This window comes from Phoxinus phoxinus (assembly GCF_949152265.1).
Source record: "Phoxinus phoxinus genome assembly, chromosome: 8".
Lineage (NCBI taxonomy): Eukaryota > Metazoa > Chordata > Actinopteri > Cypriniformes > Leuciscidae > Phoxinus > Phoxinus phoxinus.
In genome coordinates, this window is record NC_136883.1 from 4,909,170 (window position 1) to 4,933,083 (window position 23,914).

The following is a 23,914-nucleotide window of genomic DNA, read 5'->3' on the forward strand; positions in this document are numbered from 1 at the left end:
AAATAATGGTATTTCATAAATTAAAAATTGCTGCTTGTTATAGTCTAAAGTAGGCAAGCGTAGTAATTTATCCAGACAATCTTCTTCCAGAGTTGTGCAAACAAGGCAAACAAGAAAATATTGGAAGATCTTCAAATAGATTGATTTGTTTTAACTAATTTTTATGGTTAGTTCAGAGGAAACTTGTATTTGTAGATGCACACATTTGTAGAAACGTGAACTTGAACTTGAACAGAAACTTCAAAACTGAGCGGTCAGTTGTCACCATGGTTGTCACTTCACTGCCATTCACAAATCCTCTCCCGTGGCCTCATGGGATAGTAAAGTGTCCATCATATCCTTTATATACTGTCTATGATCATATCAGTGCACACTTCAGAACCTTACCGGAAGTAGTCTCTTTTTTTTAGACCCAAAAAAATGTAGGTCTAACTTATATTTTAAAGCATTCTTGAACACCATTTAAGTTTGGAAAGTGCATTTTCATGTTTATTCCCAATAAAGGGGGTGACAGTTAAGGGGTTAAAATTACTCAGTACTAAAATAGCTTCCCTATACTAAAAAGCAGTTTGATTTAAAACATGAGACATGTAATTGATCTAACAGCTTCACTACTTTCAATAATTTCCCATGGCCATCACTAAATTCTATTAAAGTGAAGATTAAATCACACTGAACATATGAAAATAAATTTTTTCTTTGATCTGTACATTTCGTACTATTATTATGAGTATTATTAATAATATTATCATTATAAATTACTACTGTTGTAGTGACCTTTATTTTGAAATGAGTAGGTTTCGGTGGGCGTGGCTCAACGGCTAGTTCACGCTGCTGCCATTTTAGTGCGCGGTGAGAGACGAGCGGCCGTACAAAGAGTCTGCACAAATAAACAATGCTGCAATAGTCACGGTCTGCGGTTATTTGTGATAGTTGAGCAGTCGACGTTCCTTTGCTCGGATCGCACTCATATTCCATCATGTCCACCGAAACGCCACCGGACCAGGTAAAGTAAAGACATATGTGGATTGTGGAGAGTGTTTGAAATCAAGTGCTCGTGTTTGCGGCCTAACGTTAGCTGTTGAGTGCGCTCCTAACGCAGGATGCTGTCGATGTTTATAGATTTATTAGACGCCTCTCACAGTATGCGCCGAGTGTTTGTGTAGTGGTTGTTCTGCTGTAATAAATTCGTAATAAAAAATTGATTTAGTAGGATAGATGAGTGTTGACGTAATGCTGTTGCTTATGTGCTGGCGATTTGTATGAGTGAACCACGACCCACCACGATGCCATTGATTTTACCGCTACTATTGTTTATAGCAACGTTCAGATTTATTATGTAAGTTAGGCTTGAGAAAGCTAACGTACTATTATTCTATTTAAACGTATTTCCTTGGAACAAAAATGGACTGCAACGTCTCCTAAAGCTTTAAAGCTAACTTGCACCACCAAACTCGGACAAGACCTTCAGACTCGAGTTGATGCGTCTTCTCTAACCGATCGGACGATTTTCCTGAAACGGGTGGAAAACTCCTTAGACTTACACTAACGGATTGCTCAAATGCCCTAGAAACCTCATAGCAACATTAAGTAACCATAGCAACACTTTAGCAACCATCTAGAATACCCTAGTAACCACATAGCAACTACCCTGCTTAACAACACCCTACCCTCAACACAATATCATAACATGTCTGTCTGGCCTTAAAAACCTTAATTTCTAGGCTACCTTTTAAAAACATTCAAACTTAAAGCTAATAAAGCAGCAATTTAAACTGAATACTTTCAAACTTAAAGATTTTATACCTACTCCAAACTCTTAGCCAGGCTTTCTTGACCCAACATCATAGTTTGTCTGACAAACTTTATCTAGTTTATTACAGATAACAAGTTTGTTTATCCTTAAGTATATTATTACAATGACTTGATTGTCAAAATGAAGGCAGCTTTCAAAGTTTGGAAACGCAACAGCTGTATTTCAAGTACACTGCACAATTCCTATGTTTTAGATTGAGAACCATTGATGTTTAGCTTATGGTTATATATCCAAAATATGAATATGCACTAGCATTTCCCCACCATAATGAAATGTCTTTTGGGAACATATGTTGCACACGCACATTTCAGGATAATCTGGTTTCACATTTGTTGTTTCTTTCCCCCTCAACAGGCAGCAGAGTACATCCCAGAGAAGGTGAAGAAAGCAGAGAAGAAGTTGGAAGAAAACCCATATGACCTCGACGCTTGGAGCATACTGATTCGTGAAGCACAGGTTTAGTGACACAGGGTTGCATTCCTTTCTACCCGGGGGTAACATGTTTTTTGGGAGGGGACGGGAGGGCGCATCTGATGCTGTTTCATGTAAACGGTCTTTGGGACGTACATTATAATCCTGTATGTAAATGAATTTTACTTCTTTTAGAATCAACCCATAGACAAAGCAAGGAAGACATATGAGCGACTTGTCGCCCAGTTTCCCAGTTCGGGCAGATTCTGGAAGCTATTCATTGAGGCTGAGGTTAAACTTTTATTTTAATTTAATGACATTTTCATATCTGTGCATGACAATGCTTTTCCCCATTTTGATCAACAATGTGATATTCACACAACACCAACAGTGCACGATAACCGCAGGGTGTCAAGGGAAACTCATAGCTTGTATCATTTAGAGGTTCTCAAGTCATTCTTTTCCTTATACTTTGCAGTTTTATGAGGTGATATTGTTGCATGTTTTATCTGCAACAGCATTAAAACAATTTTAATGGTATTGGAGTGCTTTAGCCTTTATTACTTGTGTCAATTTCTTGCCTCCTGTGTCATTTCTTTGAGGTTGTTGTGGTTTGTTTGTAATTAATTATTCAAGATTTGCTCCATACTAGCGTCTAATTCTCTTGCCCCTCATTCCATATTATACATGTCAGTTGTAGTCCAGCATGCACAGTAGTCCACACATCAACTAAGTCGAGTTTGTTTAAATCCTGAGGCGACTTTTACGGTATTTTACAAGTATACACTTGCACCACACAATGCAGCACATGCTCACATTCTTTTAGATTTACTATTAATTATTTCTAAATGTGGAACGGGCAGGATATGATGTTTATATGCAGGAGTGCAGTTTAGGGACAGATTGTAATGGTAAGTATCTTACAAGTAACATTTAGATTCACATTACATTCAACTAACTCAACAAGTGTAGACACTTAAATGGTTAGGTTTTTGGTCTACTTTTTTTAAATATTCCTCATAGAATTAGATTTTTTGGCCATTATATTGACACAATTTCCTGGATATAAATGATTCAACATCGCTAAAAAAAAACATTTTTTAAAATATATTTACTTTTTGGTGGAGGGTTGTTGTGAATATTTTTTCTCTCTCTTTTTATAAGCGTAGTTGATCGTTACAGTTGTCCCTTTGCTAAGCCCCGCCCTTTAACATTACTGACCAATCCTGCCTTTGCAATTTGGCCATTTTTAGATACGTTTTGCTTTTTCCAAATATCTCAGTCCTCATTCCCAAATTAACATGTATAATATCAGTAAAATCAGATTTGCTCTTCGATAACATTAATCTTGGATATAATTTTCATAGTAATCAATAAAAGAGTTTGCAGTACTTTTCTGTGAATGTTGTAGAAAGTTACTAATAGTTCTGTTTACTCGCATTGGTAATCGCTTTCAAATTATTATTATTTTTAAGTTTCACTTGGAAAAAAGGAAGCCACAATTCTGATTTGCAGTCAATTTTTAATCATTACTGCATCCAAAAGTGGAGAAAATTAGAAAAACTAATAATAATTGTCCAATCCATTTTTACCACTTAGAGCACATTTTATTGATAATCACTCAATTTTCGGAGTTCTCGTGTTCCTGTATGTGGGATGTTTTGTAAAGCTGGACTCAGAAACGCTAACCAATTAGAGTGGAGCTTATTGAAGAGTCATTTAGGATTGGAGCTGCAATCACAACATAATTTCCTCTCTAAAAACAGACCTCACCATGGATAAATCAATTGGAGAGCTGTGGTTGTATTAAATATTATTTATTTTCCCCAATTGTGATTTTTCTTGCTAATCAAACTTTTCTGTTGTCGTCTGGATTTAAACCAAAAAGTGTAATGGGTCTGAAAAAATCATTTATTTTGAGTCAGTATATTTAATTGTAATAGTATAACGGACCAATCAATTGTAGGTGTTCGTGCACTGGTTCTGGATTTGAATATGATTGAGCATTTCCAATCATTTAATTCTTGTTTAAGCTTCTCAACCCTTAGTCAAAACTGTTTTTTTTTTTGTTTTTTTTACCCCTACCGTAATAAAATGCACTTTAACAAGTTTGGCTTGTCGTTGTAATGTGCATTCATTGTAATCTTGTGTCAGTGAGTGTGCGTGCATGCGTGTGTCCGAGGCAAGGAGACGGCAGTACCACAGTGATCATGTCCCACAGCGGCGACTCAGTGCCAGTGTTTTTCACACTCTGTCATGCTGCGTTTTGATTTCGTTTGGAGCTGTTGGGTGGTTTGGTTAAGTATGTCAGTCCATCACCATTTGCCCTGGAGCACAGACACACTGCCAACAACCTCTCACAGCTGACCTCTGTGTTATTAATTCGGTTTAATGTCACCAAGAACCACAGAGCTAATCTGAAATGGCCTTAATGAGAGAGTTCTGTCAGCATTTACTCACTCTCATATCCTTCCAAACCTGTTTTTTTTTCCCTGTGGAACAAAGACGACCTTTTGAAAACAAAAATCTCTACAGTGAAAGTGAAAGAGGACCGATGTTGTTTTGGTCCCCATTAACTTTCTCTGTTTAAACATTCTTTAAAATATCAGTCGTCTGTGTGTTCCACAGAGGAAAGTAAATCATACAGGTTTGGGATGACATGCTCATGAGAATTTTAATTTAAGTAAACAATCCCTTTAATGATAACCGCACGCATTGTCATATTATGTAATATCAGCAGGTTGTCCTATTTTGCTGCTATTTAGGGACAGCAGTGTCTTTGTGTGTGTAAAGTACACTGCACAGACAATTGATTTCAGCAACACAACTCATTCAGTTAAAATCTGACTTTACCTCTTATATTATCAGTCAAAATGATTGTCATCAATCCCTGATGGCATATACTGGTAATCATTTTTTTTTTTTTTTTTATGGGATTATTTAATCCCTGCCCCTTGTTCTATCTAACCATTAATACTTTCCTCAAGATACATTTTAGCTCTTCTCTTAAGACATTTACTCATAATTTGCATCCCCACAATCTCAATACCACTAAATGACTCCTGTGATTTATAAGATTTTTGAATACTTGGGAGAATTGTCACACTCACCTGCTTTTTGTCCTCTGGGATACATGTGTAGTTGCCTCATTGTATTCATATTTGATCAGAAAACTGAAACCTTTGCAAGTGCATGACTCCGTCAGTGCGAGGTTTAGTCCAGCACTAAATCATGCTTCCCTTGATATTATGTTTTTTTTAACATCTGAAATTCTGTTATTTATCGAACACTTGTTGCAAATCTCACTGATTACTGTTACCAAGGTAATGTTATCTAGCTGGTTAATAAAAGAGGATTTATGGGAATGGCCAGAATGACCAATGAAGACTTAAGAGCTTCACTTCAAATTGGTTATAAACAAATTCAACACGTTTTCCACTGTGAAGTGTTTGAGTTTACTCTGTTATGGAGCTACTCTTCTTTTCTTTTTTTTGGTGGCATAGTACTATATTGTTCCTGACGCGTATAAAAAGATGGTGCAGGGCATAGTTAATTTTTTATATTTGTGGCGCACCATCAGATAAAAACCCTTATTGGTGAGCCCTGAAGTTTCATTTCTGTGTTTGGCTTAGTGGTGAGAAATTGGTTTCTTGTTTTTTCTATTAATACACATTATGGCAATGTTATTGTTTATTGTTGGCTCTTATTCAAAGCTAAATATTTATTTTAAGTTAAGATTTTCCTGCAAAAATTAATAAATGGTGATCTGTAACTGCATCACATTTACACAATTTCCCTCAAAAGAGTAACTTCTGCTAAATAGATTTGTGTTTCTCAAAGGAAGTTGGTGAATAAGAGAATTCATCTTAAGTAAACCTGTGTTTTAAATGATTGTAAATGTCTGAGCGTATCGTTTCATTTTTGATGCATGCTAAACTCTTATAGAAGTTGTTTTTACTGCTTCATAAAAATATTAGCTTTATAAAACCTTCAGATGCAACCCACAGGGATGTTAAATCTGAAATCTTTTCCAGGGTTTTGCACTCCAAAAAAGCAATACATTTACTAATACATAATGGCCCGGTTTCATAGACAGTGCTTAGATTAAGTAGCCTTTATAAAAATGTCTTTGAAAAAACACTACAGGTGTGCATCTTGAGACCAAACAACGGCACTGGCATATTTTAAGATATGTCAGTGCAAGTTGCTTCCAGTTAAAATGGCTCAAACATGCATTTTATTCTCAGACTAGGCTTAAGTCTTGTCTTTGAAACCGGGGAAATGTCCATTACACCATTTGCAGCTTTGTGGCCCATCCATACACACATGAAATGAGTCATTCTTCAAACTAGCTCTAGTGAATCTTGTGACTGTGCAGCATCACATGAGGACAGTCATGAAACTGACACGATATTATGCAGGGTTGTGTGAATGTCACATCGTTGACCTTAAAAGGGTTGTGTGTGTGCATGCGTGTGGAGCAACTTGGTCTTGATACTGACAATAATTATTATTATTTTTTTTATAATATTGGTTTTCAAATGTGTCCACAGATCAAGGCTAAAAACTATGACAAGGTTGAAAAGGTAAGCGTTTGTTATCGCATGGAAGCCACGTTTTTATTTTATCGCTGTATGAAATTATTGTGATGGACACATCCATAGGTGTAATCCATAAAAGCTGAGCTTTATCTAGGTCACCACTCAGAAGCTCAGGGAGAGTAAACACGAAGATGGTGAAGTGAAATAAAATAACACCCTGCTTCACTAGAGATATCCTGTTTGCGTTCCCGAATCCAGAAAACAGGCAATCAGACAATAAAATACGAGAGGGAAAAAGTCCCAGATTTGATTCTGCATGATGGAGGATGCATTATCTGAGTTTGTTAGATCCCATTTCAGAGAGCAATTCACTGTTAATGCAGTTTGGCATGAAAACATCAGCCGTACAGGGTCAACATTGAGTCGCTTGATATCTCACGTGACCCTTTTATTTCTGAAAACGAGAAAGTACCGGATGCTGACGTGATATTCTTAGCTCAACCTTAAATTACCATGTTAATCATTCAGTAATATGTCAAAATACCATGATATTGTAATCTGACGACCACAGATTGTCCGCCAAAAAAATTATACAGAATTATTACATCAGTATATTTTACAGAATTTGTTGACTTTGATATGTTTTGTATTAACCGCCATCATGATCTGAGCAATGCCACTGTCACAGTTTTGTGTGTATGCATGAATCAGTGCTTTACTGTAATGGGTTTGTTCACTGTTCGATCTCTTGCTCAGTTATTTCAGAGGTGCTTAATGAAGGTGCTGCACATTGACCTGTGGAAGTGCTACCTCTCATACGTCCGGGAAACCAAAGGAAAACTGCCCAGCTATAAGTATGTGAGATGATTGTGTTTCCATGGCTTTATATAGCGAGCAACTGCCTTTTCAATGCCTTATATCTATAGCAATATCAATAATGGCAATATCTAGAGAGAAGGTTTTATTTATATTCCCTATCCAATGGGTTCAAAGACCACAATGGACTTTATGCACAGCTGCACTACTGAACTTTAGCCAGCTCCTTTGTTTCCTGTCTGCCATTATTGGACAAACTGATTAATCCAGGTGTGCCTGACCAACAACAATAATCAGACACACCTGGATTAATCAGTTTGTCCAATAATGGTAGACATGAAACAAAGGAGCTGGCTAAAGTTCAGGAAGTAGTGCAGCTGTGCATAAAGTCCATTCAGTCTGGGATTTAAAATCTAATTATAAAATGGAGAGTTCTGGTCCTTGATTTGAATCTATAAAGAAATGGTTTTAAATTATAAAAATAAACTAATATAAATAAGCAATATTTCAGATCCTGCCTTATTTCTAGTTGACTAATCAAATTTGTGACGATGACCTTGCAAATTGTCATGTCCCGTTTTCAGCTTCCTTTGAAGCACATGATACTCTTTGAAACATCCTTAAATAGTTATGGGTAACATGATTTTCATTTTTTTATTATTATTATAGTGAAGGAGGGATATACCAAATAACAAATTATAAAATTTTGTTCTGTAATACTGATGACTTAATTTATATTAGGAAGAATGCATTTTTATTAGTTTTCTCAGACTTCTGGACCTAATGCATATAATATCATTTAATTCTAGGAAAATTATGGAAATTAAATGGACAGTTATTGAATAGTGTCACTTTTACGTCAAAAACAATTTTTAATTCTGGAAATTGTGAGTTGTAGCCTATATTTCTTGTTGCGTATAGTTAGAAACCGACTTTAAATGTGCTGTTCTTTGACAGGGAAAAGATGGCTCAAGCTTATGATTTTGCTTTGGATAAGATTGGGATGGAGATTATGTCCTATCAGGTGAGGGTTTGACGGTCCTTATTAATCCTGATTTGTTGTCCTATATGGCATCATAAACATTAACTTAAAACTCTTCTCTTAGATTTGGGTGGATTACATCAATTTCCTCAAAGGAGTGTAAGTACACCATTTGTATTCTCAAAAGCCATTTCACGGTCATTTAAAGAAGTGTAGGAAAGGCATTTGACGAGCTCTCTGTGTGTGTCATCTAGAGAGGCCGTGGGGTCGTACGCTGAGAATCAGCGAATCACAGCCGTCAGACGCGTGTACCAGAGGGGTTGTGTCAACCCCATGATCAACATCGAGCAGCTCTGGAGGGACTACAGCAAATATGAAGAGGTGAGGACATGGAGGATGGTGGATGTTATTCTGATTCAGGGCACTGTTTTTGTCACAGTAGTGGCGGCAAAACTGTGGAGTAGTCTGCCAGTTAATATTATAATAGCCAATACTTTAGATGATTTTAAATCAAAACTTTAGTCTTATCTGTTTGCTAATTATTTAAAATAAATGATGCAGTCATATTATCTGTTCTATTGTTTGTTAGTTGTCATATTTTTGTGTTTTAAGCTATATCATGTACAGCACATTGATCAACAGTTGTTGTTTTAAATGGTGCATATAATGTGACATTGACATTGTAAACAGCAATAATTCAGATTTGTTATGAGAAACTTCTCTTCAACATTGAACAGGAATTTCTATTGCTTAATCGGTTGTAATCAGGGCTTGAAATGCTTTTGGTTGTAATGTGTATGTACCATTTTATGTTTGTCATGCATTGCTTTTGTTCCATTATAAAGGGCATAAATGTGCACTTGGCTAAAAAGATGATTGAAGACCGGAGCAGAGACTACATGAATGCCAGGAGAGTAGCCAAGGTGAGTTAAGCACAGGTTGAAATGCACAAAAAACTACACCTGTACTATGAATAAAAATACACTATAAATAACACAACTTTTGTGGATATCTCACACGATCCTATCTGCATCTCTGGCTATCCACGGCTGAGAACCTCAGTAGCAATTTACTAGTTGTAATCTTAGTCTACATCTACACTAATCCAGATACATTTAAAAAATGGCAAAACACACTAGTGTTTTCAAGCATTTTCCAAAAGTTTCTCGTCCACACTGAAACTTCAGAAGACGCTTAAAGGCGTGGTATAATGCCCTTCTCACAAGATGTAAAATAAGTCTCTGATGTCCCCAGAGTGTGTGTGTGAAGTTTTAGCTTAAAATACGCCACAGATATTTTATATAGCATGTTAAAGTAGTCACTTTTTGAGGGTGAGCAAAAACGCAGCGTTTTTGTGTCTGTCCCTTTAAATGCAAATGAGCTGCTTATCCCGGCACAGAGGGTGGAGCTTCATGAGCTTGCACTCACACAGACATGCACTGAAAATTTCAAAAACTTTTAGCCTTTATGTCTGTCTCAGACAATGATGGAGAGACTCAAGAAGAAGTGACAACATGTAGAAGTGACACAACATTTCTGAATGGTTAGTTGATGAATTTATGTAGTTTATGTGTAGTTATCATCTAGTCATTGATTAGCATATTCTGTCATGATAATCTATAAATCGTGTTCAGGGGGCGGGGTTTATGTAAATTTTAGAGTTAGTGATGTCACTAACCTGGGAGGAATGTCATGTAGTTCCTACCAGTCGTTTGTTGTAGTCCTTAAAAAGCTGTCTTTAAAAGAAAATATCTCCCTTTGCTTTGAACTTTGAGCGTTGTAACTTTGCAGATGTTGTCAAACAGCAACATTACACACTAACTAAAGTTAAAAAAGTGAAATTATAATCAACCACCCCTTTAAATCATCTTACTGCGCATGCATAAAACGCAATAAAAGCTCAGTGAGATGATACCGAGAGACCACATGTTCTCACACTCTTCTTTGGGCACGATCACTTTATTAAAAAAATATCTGACCGCTTACTGGTGTGTTCAAGTTGCACTCAATAGCCATTCGTTGTATGGTCTAAACACAATTGCCCATGTTTTGACGCAAATTGACAGCAAATTTTTTGTCATCTTTGCAGGACTGCAATTTAAAGATTAAACAAAGTAACATTTATCTTTAGCAACACTGTGAAAGTAAATAGCGCAGGGACATGCCAATATAAACATATCTATCGGTAAATGTGCATCATTGTTTTTATGAAGTTACTTTTATCTTGTATTCTTTATTCAAACACACACACTGTGCTTGAGCGCAAAAATAATTATATTGTAATTAAAAAGTAAAAGATTGCAAAAAGTATTCTTAAAGCTGTTTCAATTTAAAAAAAAAAAAAAAATTATAGCAAAACTCTAATCGGTGCGAGTAAATCTTTGTTTTGTCTTGCAAGTTTCATCACACACACACGCACACATTTGCTGTCGGTTCTGCCGTCATTGTTTGCCGCTCTAAAACCTTTTGCTTTGTTGTGCAAGTTAAAAAGTTCTGAATTCAAGTGAAGCTGCACTTCAGTGGGTGGTTTTTAAGCACCAGAATGAAAAGTCTGTTTCTACCGGTTGCTCTCCCTCTGCGCAATAATTTGGCCACTCCCACTACCTCCTTTTTCACAGTCTATATCACAATGCAAAAATAGCGTTTTCAAATGTATCCACTTGAGAGCATCTTCAAAAATTGAATTTTTGTCTTGAAATGTAAAATGTAAAGAAATGTACACATTTTTAAATGTATCTGGATTAGTGTGGACGTAGCCTTATTTTATCTGATGCCGAAAACACTTTTTAAGCCAATAACACTTTCGACGACTTCTCGTCTCTTTCCTCTCGGTTCCTACTGTATGCTGATGGTGTGATTTGAATTCCTTCCAGGAATATGAGACCGTGATGAAGGGTTTGGACCGGAACGCCCCCTCGGTGCCGCCCCAGAACTCCCCACAGGAGGCCCAGCAGGTGGAGATGTGGAAGAAATACATCCAATGGGAGAAGAGCAACCCACTGCGCACCGAAGATCAGACTCTCATCACTAAGAGAGGTAGATTCATAAATAATGAGCGGCCGGTTCTGGCAATCGACCAACTGCTGTTTCAATCCTGTATTGAGCATGACTGTAGTCCAGTCACATTTATTTGTCTAAAGTTTTCCACTGCATAAATTGTTTCAAAGCAGCTTTACAAAAAATCATGGTGTTATGTTTTATAATATCTTAATGCCTTTTAGAGCAGATTAGAGTCGGACTATAATATAGTTTACATTTTGAGATGATACAAGCAATCAGGCAGTTGAGATTTGCTATATATTATATATCGCTTTATGTGAGTGTACTATGTATGCGGATAAAGTTGCATACGATATACAGCAGTGGCCAAAAGTGGTGTCTGGCCTTAATTCTTTACCCTTTTTTAAATATTGTTTGATTTTATAAGCATATTGCATATTTGTGCTTAATCAATTGTTTTTTTGTAACACAATGAAACATGCCAAATTGTGCAGACATGATTTTTTGGCGCAGGCTGTCATACAAAGAAATCTTTCAATTATTCATATTTAAAAGTACTGATATATACAGTGCTTAGCATAAGTGAACACACCCATGCTAAAGTTGCCTAAAAAGACGAATAAAAAATCATCTTAATGCCTTAATTAAAAAAATGAGGAAAACTCCAACCTTTAAGGACACCAATTCTCTTTGTGAATGAATAATGTATCGTAAGTAAATCAATGTTCTTCCTTAAAGGGTTAGTTCACCCAAAAATGAAAATAATGTCATTAATGACTCACCCTCATGTCGTTCTAAGCCCGTAAGACCTCCGTTCATCTTCAGAACACAGTTTAAGATATTTTAGATTTAGTCCGAGAGATTTCTGTCCCTCCATTGAAGCTGTATATACAGTATACTGTCCATGTCCATAAAGGTAATATAAACATCATCAAAGTAGTCCATGTGACATCAGTGGGTTAGTTAGAAGTTTTTGATGCATCGAAAATACTGTTTGGTCCAAAAATAACACAAAATAAGACTTTATTCAGCATTGTATTCTCTCCCGGGTCTGTTGTCAATCCTTCACAGTTACGCTGATGGCGTAAGACGCTGATGACGTGTTATCCGGTGCGCCCGAGCTTCATTTATAGACTGAGGGAAACGCACGCTGTAAAAGTGTCTCATCCGCGACATGCACATTTACGCACCATTAAAAAATGATATCCACGCAAACAATGTAGAATAGCTTGAATATAGCGTGCGTCTCCCTCAGACTGTAAATGAAGCTCGGGCGCACCAGATAACAAGTCATCAGCGTCTTACGTCAGCAGCGTCACTGCGGAGTCCTGAACGCAGATTGACAACAGACCCGGGAGAGAATACAATGCTGAATAAAGTCTTATTTTGTGTTATTTTTGGACCAAAAAGTATTTTCGATGCTTCAAAAACTTCTAACTAACCCACTGATGTCACATGGACTACTTTGATGATGTTTTTATTACCTTTATGGACATGGCCAGTATACTGTATATACAGCTTCAATGGAGGGACAGAAATCTCTCGGACTAAATCTAAAATATCTTAAACTGTGTTCCGAAGATGAACTTAGAACGACATGAGGGTGAGTCATTAATGACATTATTTTCATTTTTGGGTGAACTAACCCTTTAAAATACAGGGTGCATAAGTCAGGACACCCCTGTGTTAAATCCCCATAGAGACAGTAGATTTTTATTTTTAAAGGCCAGTTATTTCATGGATCCAGGAGACTATGATCCTGATAAAGTTCCCTTGGCCTCAGGAATTAAAACATCCGCACATCCTCACACACCCTTCACCACACCGAGAGATCGGCATGGGGTACTTTCCATAAGATCCTCTCTCAATGCAAATCAAATCAGCTATTAGGCTAACGGAAATAAAACCATGCTAATCTCTAGGTACCTAGATTTTTTCATTCCTCTTTTTAGTCAACTCTAGCATGGGTGTTTTCACTTATGCTAAGCACTGTAAATGTACAGAAGTACATTGTGAAATTTAGTCTGAAATATTGGGCAGAATTTAGTCTCAGCCATTTTCTGTATCTAACTATATTATTTGTCACTTGCAGTGATGTTCGCCTTTGAGCAGTGCCTTTTGGTTCTCGGGCATCACCCGGACATCTGGTACGAGGCGGCCCAGTACCTGGAACAGTCCAGCAAACTGCTGGCAGAAAAAGGGGTTGGTTTGCACATCAGTTTAAACAAAACACAGTTTTACTGCTGGTGCTTGTGTGCTGAAATTTGAAATATCTTTTTCTTTGGTTGTATTTAGTTGCCTAGGTGTCATATTAACATGCAATTGATGCATCTCTCTCTTTCATTCATGATCTCCTCATTCAGGACATGAACAATGCCAAGCTGTTCAGTGATGAGGCGGCTAACATCTACGAGCGTGCTATAGGAACTCTGCTCAAGAAGAACATGTTGCTGTATTTCTCTTTTGCAGACTATGAAGAGGTAATGATGATAATGATGCATTTGAGGGTCTTCAATGCGGTCTGTTTATGTTAGTCAAGGTCTTTTCAAGAACCCATTTTCTGTTGTCTCACCTCACAATTGAACAGGCGGTTATGCTACTGTACCTTTAGGACTTGTATACGTAAATTATTTATGCATTTGTCAGCATTACTATGTCATTCAAGATGGGCAAGTATTTTAGGACTGAATATGCAATTTTATAGTGGTCCTATCATGTTTTTTTTAGTGTGTTTTTTAAGTGTGTTTAGTTGTATGAACATGAAAAAAAAGTCTACAAATTTACAAAGCACAAAGTCACACCAAAGGGAGTTATTTTTCAAAGCAGTAAGCACTGTTTGTAGAGTTTTGTACACGTCACATTATTCCTTATTTAAATAATCCCTGCCCAAGACATGCGCAATAAAAGGGCGAGGCCTGGTTGAGTGAGTTAGTGTCGTGTGTTGAATCTAGCGGTTATGGGAAGGGGCGCGACATTTCCGAATCATGCTCGAAGTGGTTGACCGGGCCTTTATTACAAAGGGGCAAGACAAATCCTGACAATTCAATATTTGACCATTCATAGTATTGATCTGTGCTTGATTTGCAGAGTCGCATGAAGCATGAGAAGGTTCATAGTATATACAACCGTCTCCTGGGGATTGAAGATATCGACCCTACTTTGGTAAGTCCAGCTCTCTTTGGAGACCAATGCTAGTGCTCCCACTGTCATGGAAACATGACAATAATAAAGTTCTGCTGTAGAATGAAGCTTGTTTCCGCCACTAAATAAAAAATAAAGGTATTTGCAAGTACATCACTCAATTCTGAGAAAAAAAGTCATAATTGTGATGGATTGAGAGATAACAAGTCACAATTATCTTTTGAATAGTTTTATTCCGTGATTCAAGAAAGAAATTTGAATGATTTTTAAAATTCCTCTCCACTTATCATATCTGGGAAATGTATTCACAAATATGTGGGATGCCTGTAATATAACATTGCGTAGTCATGCATGAATGAGTCGTAACATTTGTGTTGTTTTGGTGTCTCTGCTAACAAAGAGACTGACCTTTTGATGTTTTTGAATCGTTCAGGTCTATATACAGTACATGAAATTCGCCAGAAGAGCTGAAGGCATCAAGTCCGGTCGCTCCATCTTCAAGAAGGCCAGAGAGGATCTTCGCACGCGGCATCATGTGTACGTCACTGCTGCTCTGATGGAATACTACTGCAGCAAGGTAACACCAACACCTCTCGTCTGTTATATAGACACTACCGTTCAAAAGATTTTGAATTTTCAGCATCATTACTCCAGTCTTCAGTGTCACATGATCCTTCAGAAATCATTCTAATATGATGATTTGCTGCTCATGAAACATTTCTGATTATTATCAATGTTGAAAACAGTTGTCCTGCTTCATATTTTTGTGGAAACTGTGATTTTTCAGGATTCTTTGAATAGAAAGATCAAAAGAACAGCATTTGAAATGAAACTCTTTTATAAATTGAATGATAAATGTCTTTACTGTAACTTTTGATTAATGCATCCTTGCTGAATACAAGTATCAATTTCTTTGACAAAAAAAACTTTTGAACAGTACTGTATATATTAAATGCATATATTTTATGGTCAGTGGTCAATAACCTTAACGGTATTCATGATGTACCAAATGTCAGGCGGTGTAAATATGAAATGCATATGTTTTGGGGTCAATGACTACATTAAATACCATTAATGGTGTCCGTTTTTAATAAAAAGATTAAAAAAAAAAAAAATGTTTACCAAAGGTTTGATTTCATGACTGAAAATGTCAGGTGGTATGACCAAGTAAAAAAAAAATTTTTTTATGGTTTTCTTGTTAATTGACGAGAGCATCCTGGATTTGTTACACCCCACTGAAATATTATTAATATTTTAAACAAAACTAATTCAGTGTGTCTATTCTTTTCTATTCTATTCACTGCTGTTCGACATCATGACTTAAAAAATGTCAGGCGGTGTAAATATGAAATGCATGTGTTTTGGGGTCAGTGACGACATTGAATATCTTTAACGGTGTCAATTTTTAACAAAAAGAAAATAGATTTTTTTTTTGTTTACTAAAGTTTTGATTTCATGACTGAAAATGTCAGGTGGTATGACCAAGTAAAAAAAACCTCTGTAATTTATAAAAAAATGTATGGTTTTCTTGTTAATTGACAACAAGAGATCCTGTATTTGTTACACCCCACTGAAATATTAGAAATATTAAAAATGAACCTTTTTCATAATGAGACCTTCACATTTGTTACACCACTTTTATTTTACGTATTGCCCCTCAAACATCATAATGACTTAATTCAGAAATTGCCTTTTAAATAAAATAAATATCCAGACACACAAAACCGACTATCTGAATGACTGTTCCCTCGACGACAGGACAAATCTGTGGCCTTTAAGATATTTGAGCTTGGACTGAAGAAATACGGTGACATTCCTGAGTACATTTTGGCGTACATTGATTACCTCTCTCACCTGAACGGTAAGAATACAATTCGATTCTCATCATCCACACGTTTGGTGAATTCACAATATCCTTTTAATCTGATGCCAAACAATCAGTGATCAATTTTTCAAGCCTGCTGTCACATTTCATACAGTCTGTATCATGTGAAGTGAAACACTGTAGGGAAAACCATTTCAGCCAAAGCATTGTGAGATTGCGTATCATTGACATGTCCTCGAGATGGGTGTTTACACACACACACACACACACACACACACACACACACACACACACACACACATGATGATATCTAGCACAGGAGTGCTTATCAGACCAAACAATCCATCCGTCTGCTTTATGAAGTAGATAGCTAGGAGACAGTGTTTGCCTTGCAGTAAACATCGGTCGTGTTTATCTTGTTGCTAGGCTATTACCAAAAAAAAAAAAAGATGTAAAAAGCCTGGCCAGGAATGAGTTTTCAAAAATGACAATGAATTATTGAGCTGTTTGCCCTTCCCTCCATCATAGAGGACAACAACACCAGAGTCCTGTTTGAGAGAGTCCTGACGTCCGGCAGTCTTTCCCCTGAGAAATCTGGGTTAGTGGGACTTTATTGATCTTTTATTTTGACGCAAATAAACCATCGACTTCTTTTAATTTGCTCTTAAACATTCTTAACTATCTGCTGGGCTTTTCACACTTTAAAATGGTTAAAGTCTGTGTTATTTTAACCCTGGATTAACAATCATTATTAAAGGGATAGTTCACCCAAAAAATTTTATTCTGTCATCAATTACTCTCCCTCATGTCGTTCCAAACCCACAAGACTTTCATTCATCTTCGAAACATAAATGAAGTGAAATGAAATCTGAGAGCGTTCCGTCCCTCCATTGACAGCTACACAACTGACACTTTGACGCTTCAAGAAGTTCATAAAGAGATTGTAAAACTAATTCATATGGATTAGTTTTACAGTCTAAATTTTCTGAAGAGACTCAATCGCTTTATATGATGAACAGATTGAATTTAGGCTTGGGAACGAAATGTCTTCCGGGTTTGGAACGACGAGTAATTAATGACAGAATATTCATTTTTGGGTGAACCTTTAGCATTTAATGTTTGCACTACTTTAAATGCAACCAAATCATCTTTTAGTAAACGGATTGATGGCAAAATCGGATTGAAAAGCCACTTAATCGATCTGATTGAGCTTGATTAAAATGAAATTATGATCAGATTGGAAGGGGTTGTTAATCTGAAATAATTGGATTAATCTTTGTATCTTACAAACGTGTATATCTTTTTTTGTCTTATGACTGAATACATATACTAAATATTTGCTAAACATTCTCTGCTGACGTATGTTAACTTTCTTTTTAGAAATGTCGTCAAGGCAAAAGTGGCAATTCTGCTTTCACATTTGCATGTGGTTTTGTGTAACAGGGAAATCTGGGCGCGCTTCTTGGCCTTTGAGAGCAACATCGGGGACTTGGCCAGTATCCTGAAGGTGGAGCGAAGGCGTTTCATGGCCTTTAAAGATGAATATGAGGGAAAGGAGACGGCTCTACTGGTGGACAGATACAAGTTCATGGATTTGTATCCCTGCTCCCCCTGTGAGCTCAAAGCCCTTGGTTACAAGGTATGATGGGAAACGTAGTGTTTTTTTTATTTTTCACTGGTCAATTTTGAGATTTTTGGATATTTGTCTTCAATAACATGTCTTCTTTCAGACTTGTTGGTGAAAAAAAGTCAGAAATACACATTTAGGTCTTTATTTTACTGCACTTTGTCTGTTTGCGTCTGTAGATTTCTCATAAATTCAACAAAAGTTGGTGTTATTAATCATCCCGCTGCTCCGCGATCGCTGTCTGCACCGTCATCACACACACTGTTAGAAAGCTCTCTCTCTCCTGTACAATGCTGTCCGATCCAAATAGGGTCATTTCCTTTTTATCAGCAACCAGTCGTGAAAATAAAATGGCTGAAGGGCTGAATCTCATTGGCTGATGATAAATCTTTAAAGCCCGCTTTCTCAAAATGACTTTTCTCTCATTCTCCAAGTCTGAAATCTCCACTTCAGTAGCACCGATATACACCAAACTTTCCAGTCTTGTACCTAGTTATATTATGAAGATATTTACTGAGAGATTTGTAAATATATTATTCCTAGATTGATTTATATAACATTTTATTCCAAAAAACATGGCAAAAAAACAATTTAAGGCTATTGACAGTATATTCTGATTTACAGGATATCCATAATTCCCTCTGTAATTTTTTTCCCATCTAATATGTGCACGCAATGAAAAAAGAATTTTGAACCTGGCTTTATCCAATACTCAGATATAAAATATATGCATAATTAGTGCATATTTAATTAGATAATGCCTAATTTGCATATTTAAACATTCAATTACAGAAAACTTGTAATACATTTTTTTCTCATCTTAATGTAGGTAATCAACTGGGAAAGTTTCATGGTGATATCTGCTAGTTAAAAGTTTTACCCTATTCACCTGTAGTGTCTCGCCTTAATTCACTGTCATTGTAAAGGCCTCGATTTACTCACGGGAAAGTTCTGTTTCGTTCTTCGTTTAAGAGTTAGAAATGGCTTTTTCAGCAGTATACTGTGAAACAACATCCCACCCACACTGCTGAGGGCGACGTTTAGATATGCATGTAAATATGTGCTGCATGCTTTCCTCTTAATAACCATAAACGCACGACAAAACAGCAGTGGTGAGAAAACAGCAGTTGAGGAAGCATCTGATCAGCGATGTAAATGTTCGCACCGGCTCTGCAGTCAAGTCACGCCATGTTAATTTATATAGCACTTTATACAATAGATTGCAGCTTTACAGTATTAAACATGAAAAAACAATGTCAGTGTCGCTTGTTAATTAGAATTACAACTTTAGTTTCTACTACAATGCAGTTCTCCAGTGTGTTCATGTTTTCACTCGCGTCGGACCTCGACGGACCGAACAGAAGATTTCCATGTCAAAGAGCAACACTAACCTATTACATAATCACCACTGACCGATGGTAGTTTGAAGGCCACTAGCCGGAGTGAATTATTCCTGAAAGTTTGCTTTGGCAAGATGTTTCGTACTACAAAAACAAACTCCAAGCGAACTTCGTTTTGGTCTGAATGTGTTCAAAATGACGCCACACCAGTTCTTTGATTTAGCTTGAAGTATATTGGGGCCTTAAAAACATCACTTACTTATGGTATAACGGTCATCTAAACATTCTCCATCATCTGATTTGCAGGACGTGTCCCGTGCCAAATACGCACTGATCCAGGAGGCGGTGGTCACTCCTTCCACTCCTGCGCAAAAAGACGAGGCCGACCGCAAACCCGAGTACCCCAAACCAGACACCAGCCAGATGGTTCCTTTCCAGCCGCGTCATCTGGCACGTGAGTACCACTCCATCAACACCCCGCGCTGGATACTTTGAGTCTCCTCGGTCTAAAGCATGTCAATAAAGCGTTCCCAGTTGCACACGGTTGCACTCTGAGGTCTTGTTGTGCATTACTGAGTTTGGTGACATGTTCTCCTGACAGCCCCTGGACTACATCCTGTTCCTGGAGGAGTGTTTCCTGTCCCTCCCACTGCTGTCGTCCTCATGAAGATGCTGCCGCCTCCCAGCTGTTTTACAGTCAGTTCAACACCTCGTCTTCTCTTTACTGCTTTAGACCGAACAGTAGCATGACTCGGTCATTGTACAGGACAGTGTCATCATGTGTGTGTTCTCTTGTTTTCAGGGTCCCTTTGTACAGATAGATGAGCTGATGGATTCTCTCAGAAGATGTGTATTGCCAGAGAGTAAGTATCTCAGAATATCTTTACTTATGTTATGCTTTCTGAAGTTTCAATGGCGATTCATAACACAAACATTACAGTAATACAGTGCTGGTTTTTGGTAACGCTTTATTTTACAGTGTCTTTGTACAAGTTACATGTACATACTACATGCTGTAAAAACAGTAAATTATTCATAATTACAAGCTATTAACTCTAAACCAAACCTTAACCCTATAGTAAGTACATGTTAATTAATATCACTCAGTACTTAATTAACGCTGTAACAAGGACACTGAAGTAAATGATGAATGAACATGCATTACTGTCCTAAACAGTACAATAAATATGACTATGAGGTATAAACATTTTACATTTGGAATTATATACTACTATAAATCTTACCAACCCAACGGTAGTGTATAGGCCCTACTTTATATATTTTTATGTTTAAATACTTATTTTAATATGCTGTATTTTTGCATTATGATAATGGGAATGGAGGGGCTTGATTGCCATGAAAAAAAATTTTTAAGTTAATAAAAGAAAATGGTCAAAAATAAGTACATTTAAAGGAAAAATTATAGCAAAGCTAATCTAATAAGTATTTTTTTTTTGTAATTAAAATCAACATAAAGGCAGTGCATTTCAAAAACAATCATATTATGATAATATCAATTTTTGGAATGAAAAATGTCATGAAATATGATGTAAGTTGTTGAGAGGTTTTATGTAATTCATCCAGACACATTGTTTATATACTGTATTTTTGCATTTTGGTAATGAGAATGGAGTGGCTGTCATGAATATAATAATTATAATTCTCAGTATTTTTGATAGATTCTCATTAATTTATTAAACTTGTGACAATTTTGGTAGTTATTATAAAATAATTTTTGTAATTAAAATCGACATAAAAGCAGTCTAATAAAAGCTACCATGCTAGATATTTAACTGCATAATTAATATAATTGCCTGGCATTAAAATGACGAGGTGGGGGTGCTTAATTTCACACATGCCTCAAATAATATCATGATGCAAACATGTTTTTGGGTGAAACATGCCACGTACATGTTCATGATTATGCACTAACTTCTCTCTCTCTCTCTCTCTCTCTCTCTCTCTCTCTCTCTCTCTCTCTCTCTCTCTCTCTCTCTCTCTCTCTCTCTCTCTCGTTCTCTCTCTCTCTCTCTCTCTCTCTCCAGCTGTAGATGCTGCTGTAGAGTTGATCACTGGGAAACAGTTAGACATGACGAGCGAAGGAAACGGGCCTGTGGAAAACCACGCTGTTGCAAACAAGTCCTTGAAAAGGCCTAATGCGGACTCGGATGAAGAGGACGACAAAGGATCCATCGCACCCCCCATCCACGACATCTATCGAGCGCGACAGCAGAAGAGGATCCGATGAGCTGACCCGGAAACACACAAACATCACAAAGGACGATTGAACCCGAACCCACCCGTGTGTGTGTCAGCTCACTGAAGCTGTTCTGACTGGTTTAATGTGTCTCTGCACTCCTACAGCCAGCGGACGAGAGCCGGACGTGTCCCTCGGTGTCGACCTGCGTCTCGGAGGGCTTTCAGACTCACCGCGAGATCACAAGTCCATCTCTTACCCGTCATCGCTGATCTCGTTTTGGTTCAGTGCTTTCAAAGTTTCTTTTTTTAACAGTTTTATTTTTTAAAACTGGGTGGTTTATACTGTATAAAGTTTTTATTCTGATTTGCCTCATAGTTCTGAACTTGCCATGTGTAGTTGATGGTGATGGAAGAGTTGAAACCCCTTTTGTAGTGAACTGATGATCACACACAACTTGCTTCCAATAAAACAAAAATGATAAAAAATTGTATGTGGTGTGTGTTACTTTGCTGTCTGGCAGTTTTAGCAGCGATACAAACGTCAAGGCATTTATGCTCACCACTAGGATGCACTACAGCGCAATACATGTTAAGCTGTGTGTGCACTACTGTGAAGAGTAAACCACATCAGTTTAAAGACCATTATAAAGGACCATTGTGTGAATCGCTCAAAAACATTTACGATTTAACCTCAAAACGAGTAGAGGTATAGTTTGCAAAAAATTAATAATTTTTTTTTAAGCCATTACATTTGTTCAATTACAACAGTAGTTGTGTCCCAAATGACACACTTCTACACTATGTATTTGTGCACTATGTACTCAACTATGTAGTGTATGAGTTTTATAAGGTTATTTTGTCATTCCATATCAGTCTGATTTATTTATGGCATTATTATCCAGGTTTTTAAAGTGCAGGTTTTTGTTTTTTCTTCTTCAGTGTGAACACACCACTCGTGTTATTTATACTACAAGATGTCATAGAATAATCGCACCTAGTGTTTTCAAAACCATTAAGCATCACTCCCTTCTCAAATGCTCAGAACTGAAATGCAGTATTTTTTTATGAAAATGTGCTGTTCTGAAAATCTGATTATGAAAATGCATAAATATTAATAATGGCCCTAAAATAGACTTCATTTTCTTTGTAACTTTGTTTTAGTGATATATATATATATATAACCTAAAGAACAGTTCTGTATAAAGCATTTATTCACCACCTCTTTAGAATGCATCAACAACAAGAACTATGACCAGTGTTGGGAGTAATGGATTACTTTTTAAGTAAAGTAAGTGCGAGTAAAAGTAACGCATTACTTCCAAATTTACAAGAAAATATCTGAGTTACTTTTTCAAATAAGTAACGCAAGTTACTTTGTTTTCCCATTTATTGACTGACAGCTCTCCTGTCCTCATGATGAGAGAAACCGTAAGTGCAGAAAAAGTGCAAAAAAACTACGGAGCCATATATAGGCTAAATATAAAAAAATGAGATTGGAAGAAAAAAGAAATGCAATGCTTTTGCGTTCCCCAAAAAACCCCAAAGGTTTGCGAGTGAACGCAAACATTTGCCATCTCATTTTTCCCCACTAACATGTCACTTTAGGGGCTCCGTGCAAAAACAGATTCACCATTTTTCAAAATGAATTAAAACAATAAAATGCAATCTCAGAATATTACGCAAAACTGCAATAATTAAATGTTATATATTTATGTATTTTATCTTACTTAATTAACCAATGTCTTTGCTGCTGACATTTGATTACCCAATTCAACCATACAAATAAGCAACAATTACTTTAGATAACATCACATTTAACATTTAATATTTTCAGTTTTTATTTCTAAAGAGTGTTGAACTTTTCTCCAGCTGTTCTTCTACAATCCAGAATGGCAGCAGAGCTGAAAGGTTTATTAATTTAACTTTTGGTGTGAAAGGGCTTTTACATTTGCCAAATATATATATTTTTTTAATTATTATTATAAAACAAACAAGCAAGTCCAGACCAGGTGAGAAAAAGTAACGCAAAAGTAAGGCATTACTTTCCAAAAAAGGAAAAGTAATGCAATATTGTAAAGCATTACTTTTAACAGTAACTTTCCCCAACACTGCTTATGACTATTAATAGTTTTTACCAATAACTAAAATTTTCACAATATTGTCATCTGTTGAATAACGCAAAGGGAAAAAAATTCCGTTTTTAGTGCATCGTTTTT

At 36.6% G+C, this 23,914-nt stretch overlaps 1 protein-coding gene across 1 annotated transcript; it reads left to right on the top strand.

The window, feature by feature from the left end:
- The first annotated feature begins 806 nt into the window (after window positions 1–806).
- cstf3 (cleavage stimulation factor, 3' pre-RNA, subunit 3) lies at window positions 807–22,188 on the top strand. The gene is made up of 21 exons (XM_079621115.1): window positions 807–1,006; window positions 2,171–2,272; window positions 2,423–2,518; window positions 6,781–6,813; window positions 7,525–7,622; window positions 8,542–8,608; window positions 8,691–8,725; window positions 8,821–8,947; window positions 9,412–9,489; window positions 11,440–11,602; window positions 13,659–13,768; window positions 13,930–14,046; window positions 14,654–14,728; window positions 15,141–15,284; window positions 16,466–16,568; window positions 17,061–17,130; window positions 17,976–18,171; window positions 19,806–19,953; window positions 20,101–20,195; window positions 20,302–20,362; window positions 21,545–22,188. The coding sequence occupies exons 1-21, from the start codon at window positions 980–982 to the stop codon at window positions 21,745–21,747; spliced, it is 2,148 nt and encodes a 715-aa protein (XP_079477241.1). The 5' UTR covers window positions 807–979; the 3' UTR covers window positions 21,748–22,188.
- The last annotated feature ends 1,726 nt before the right edge of the window (window positions 22,189–23,914 follow it).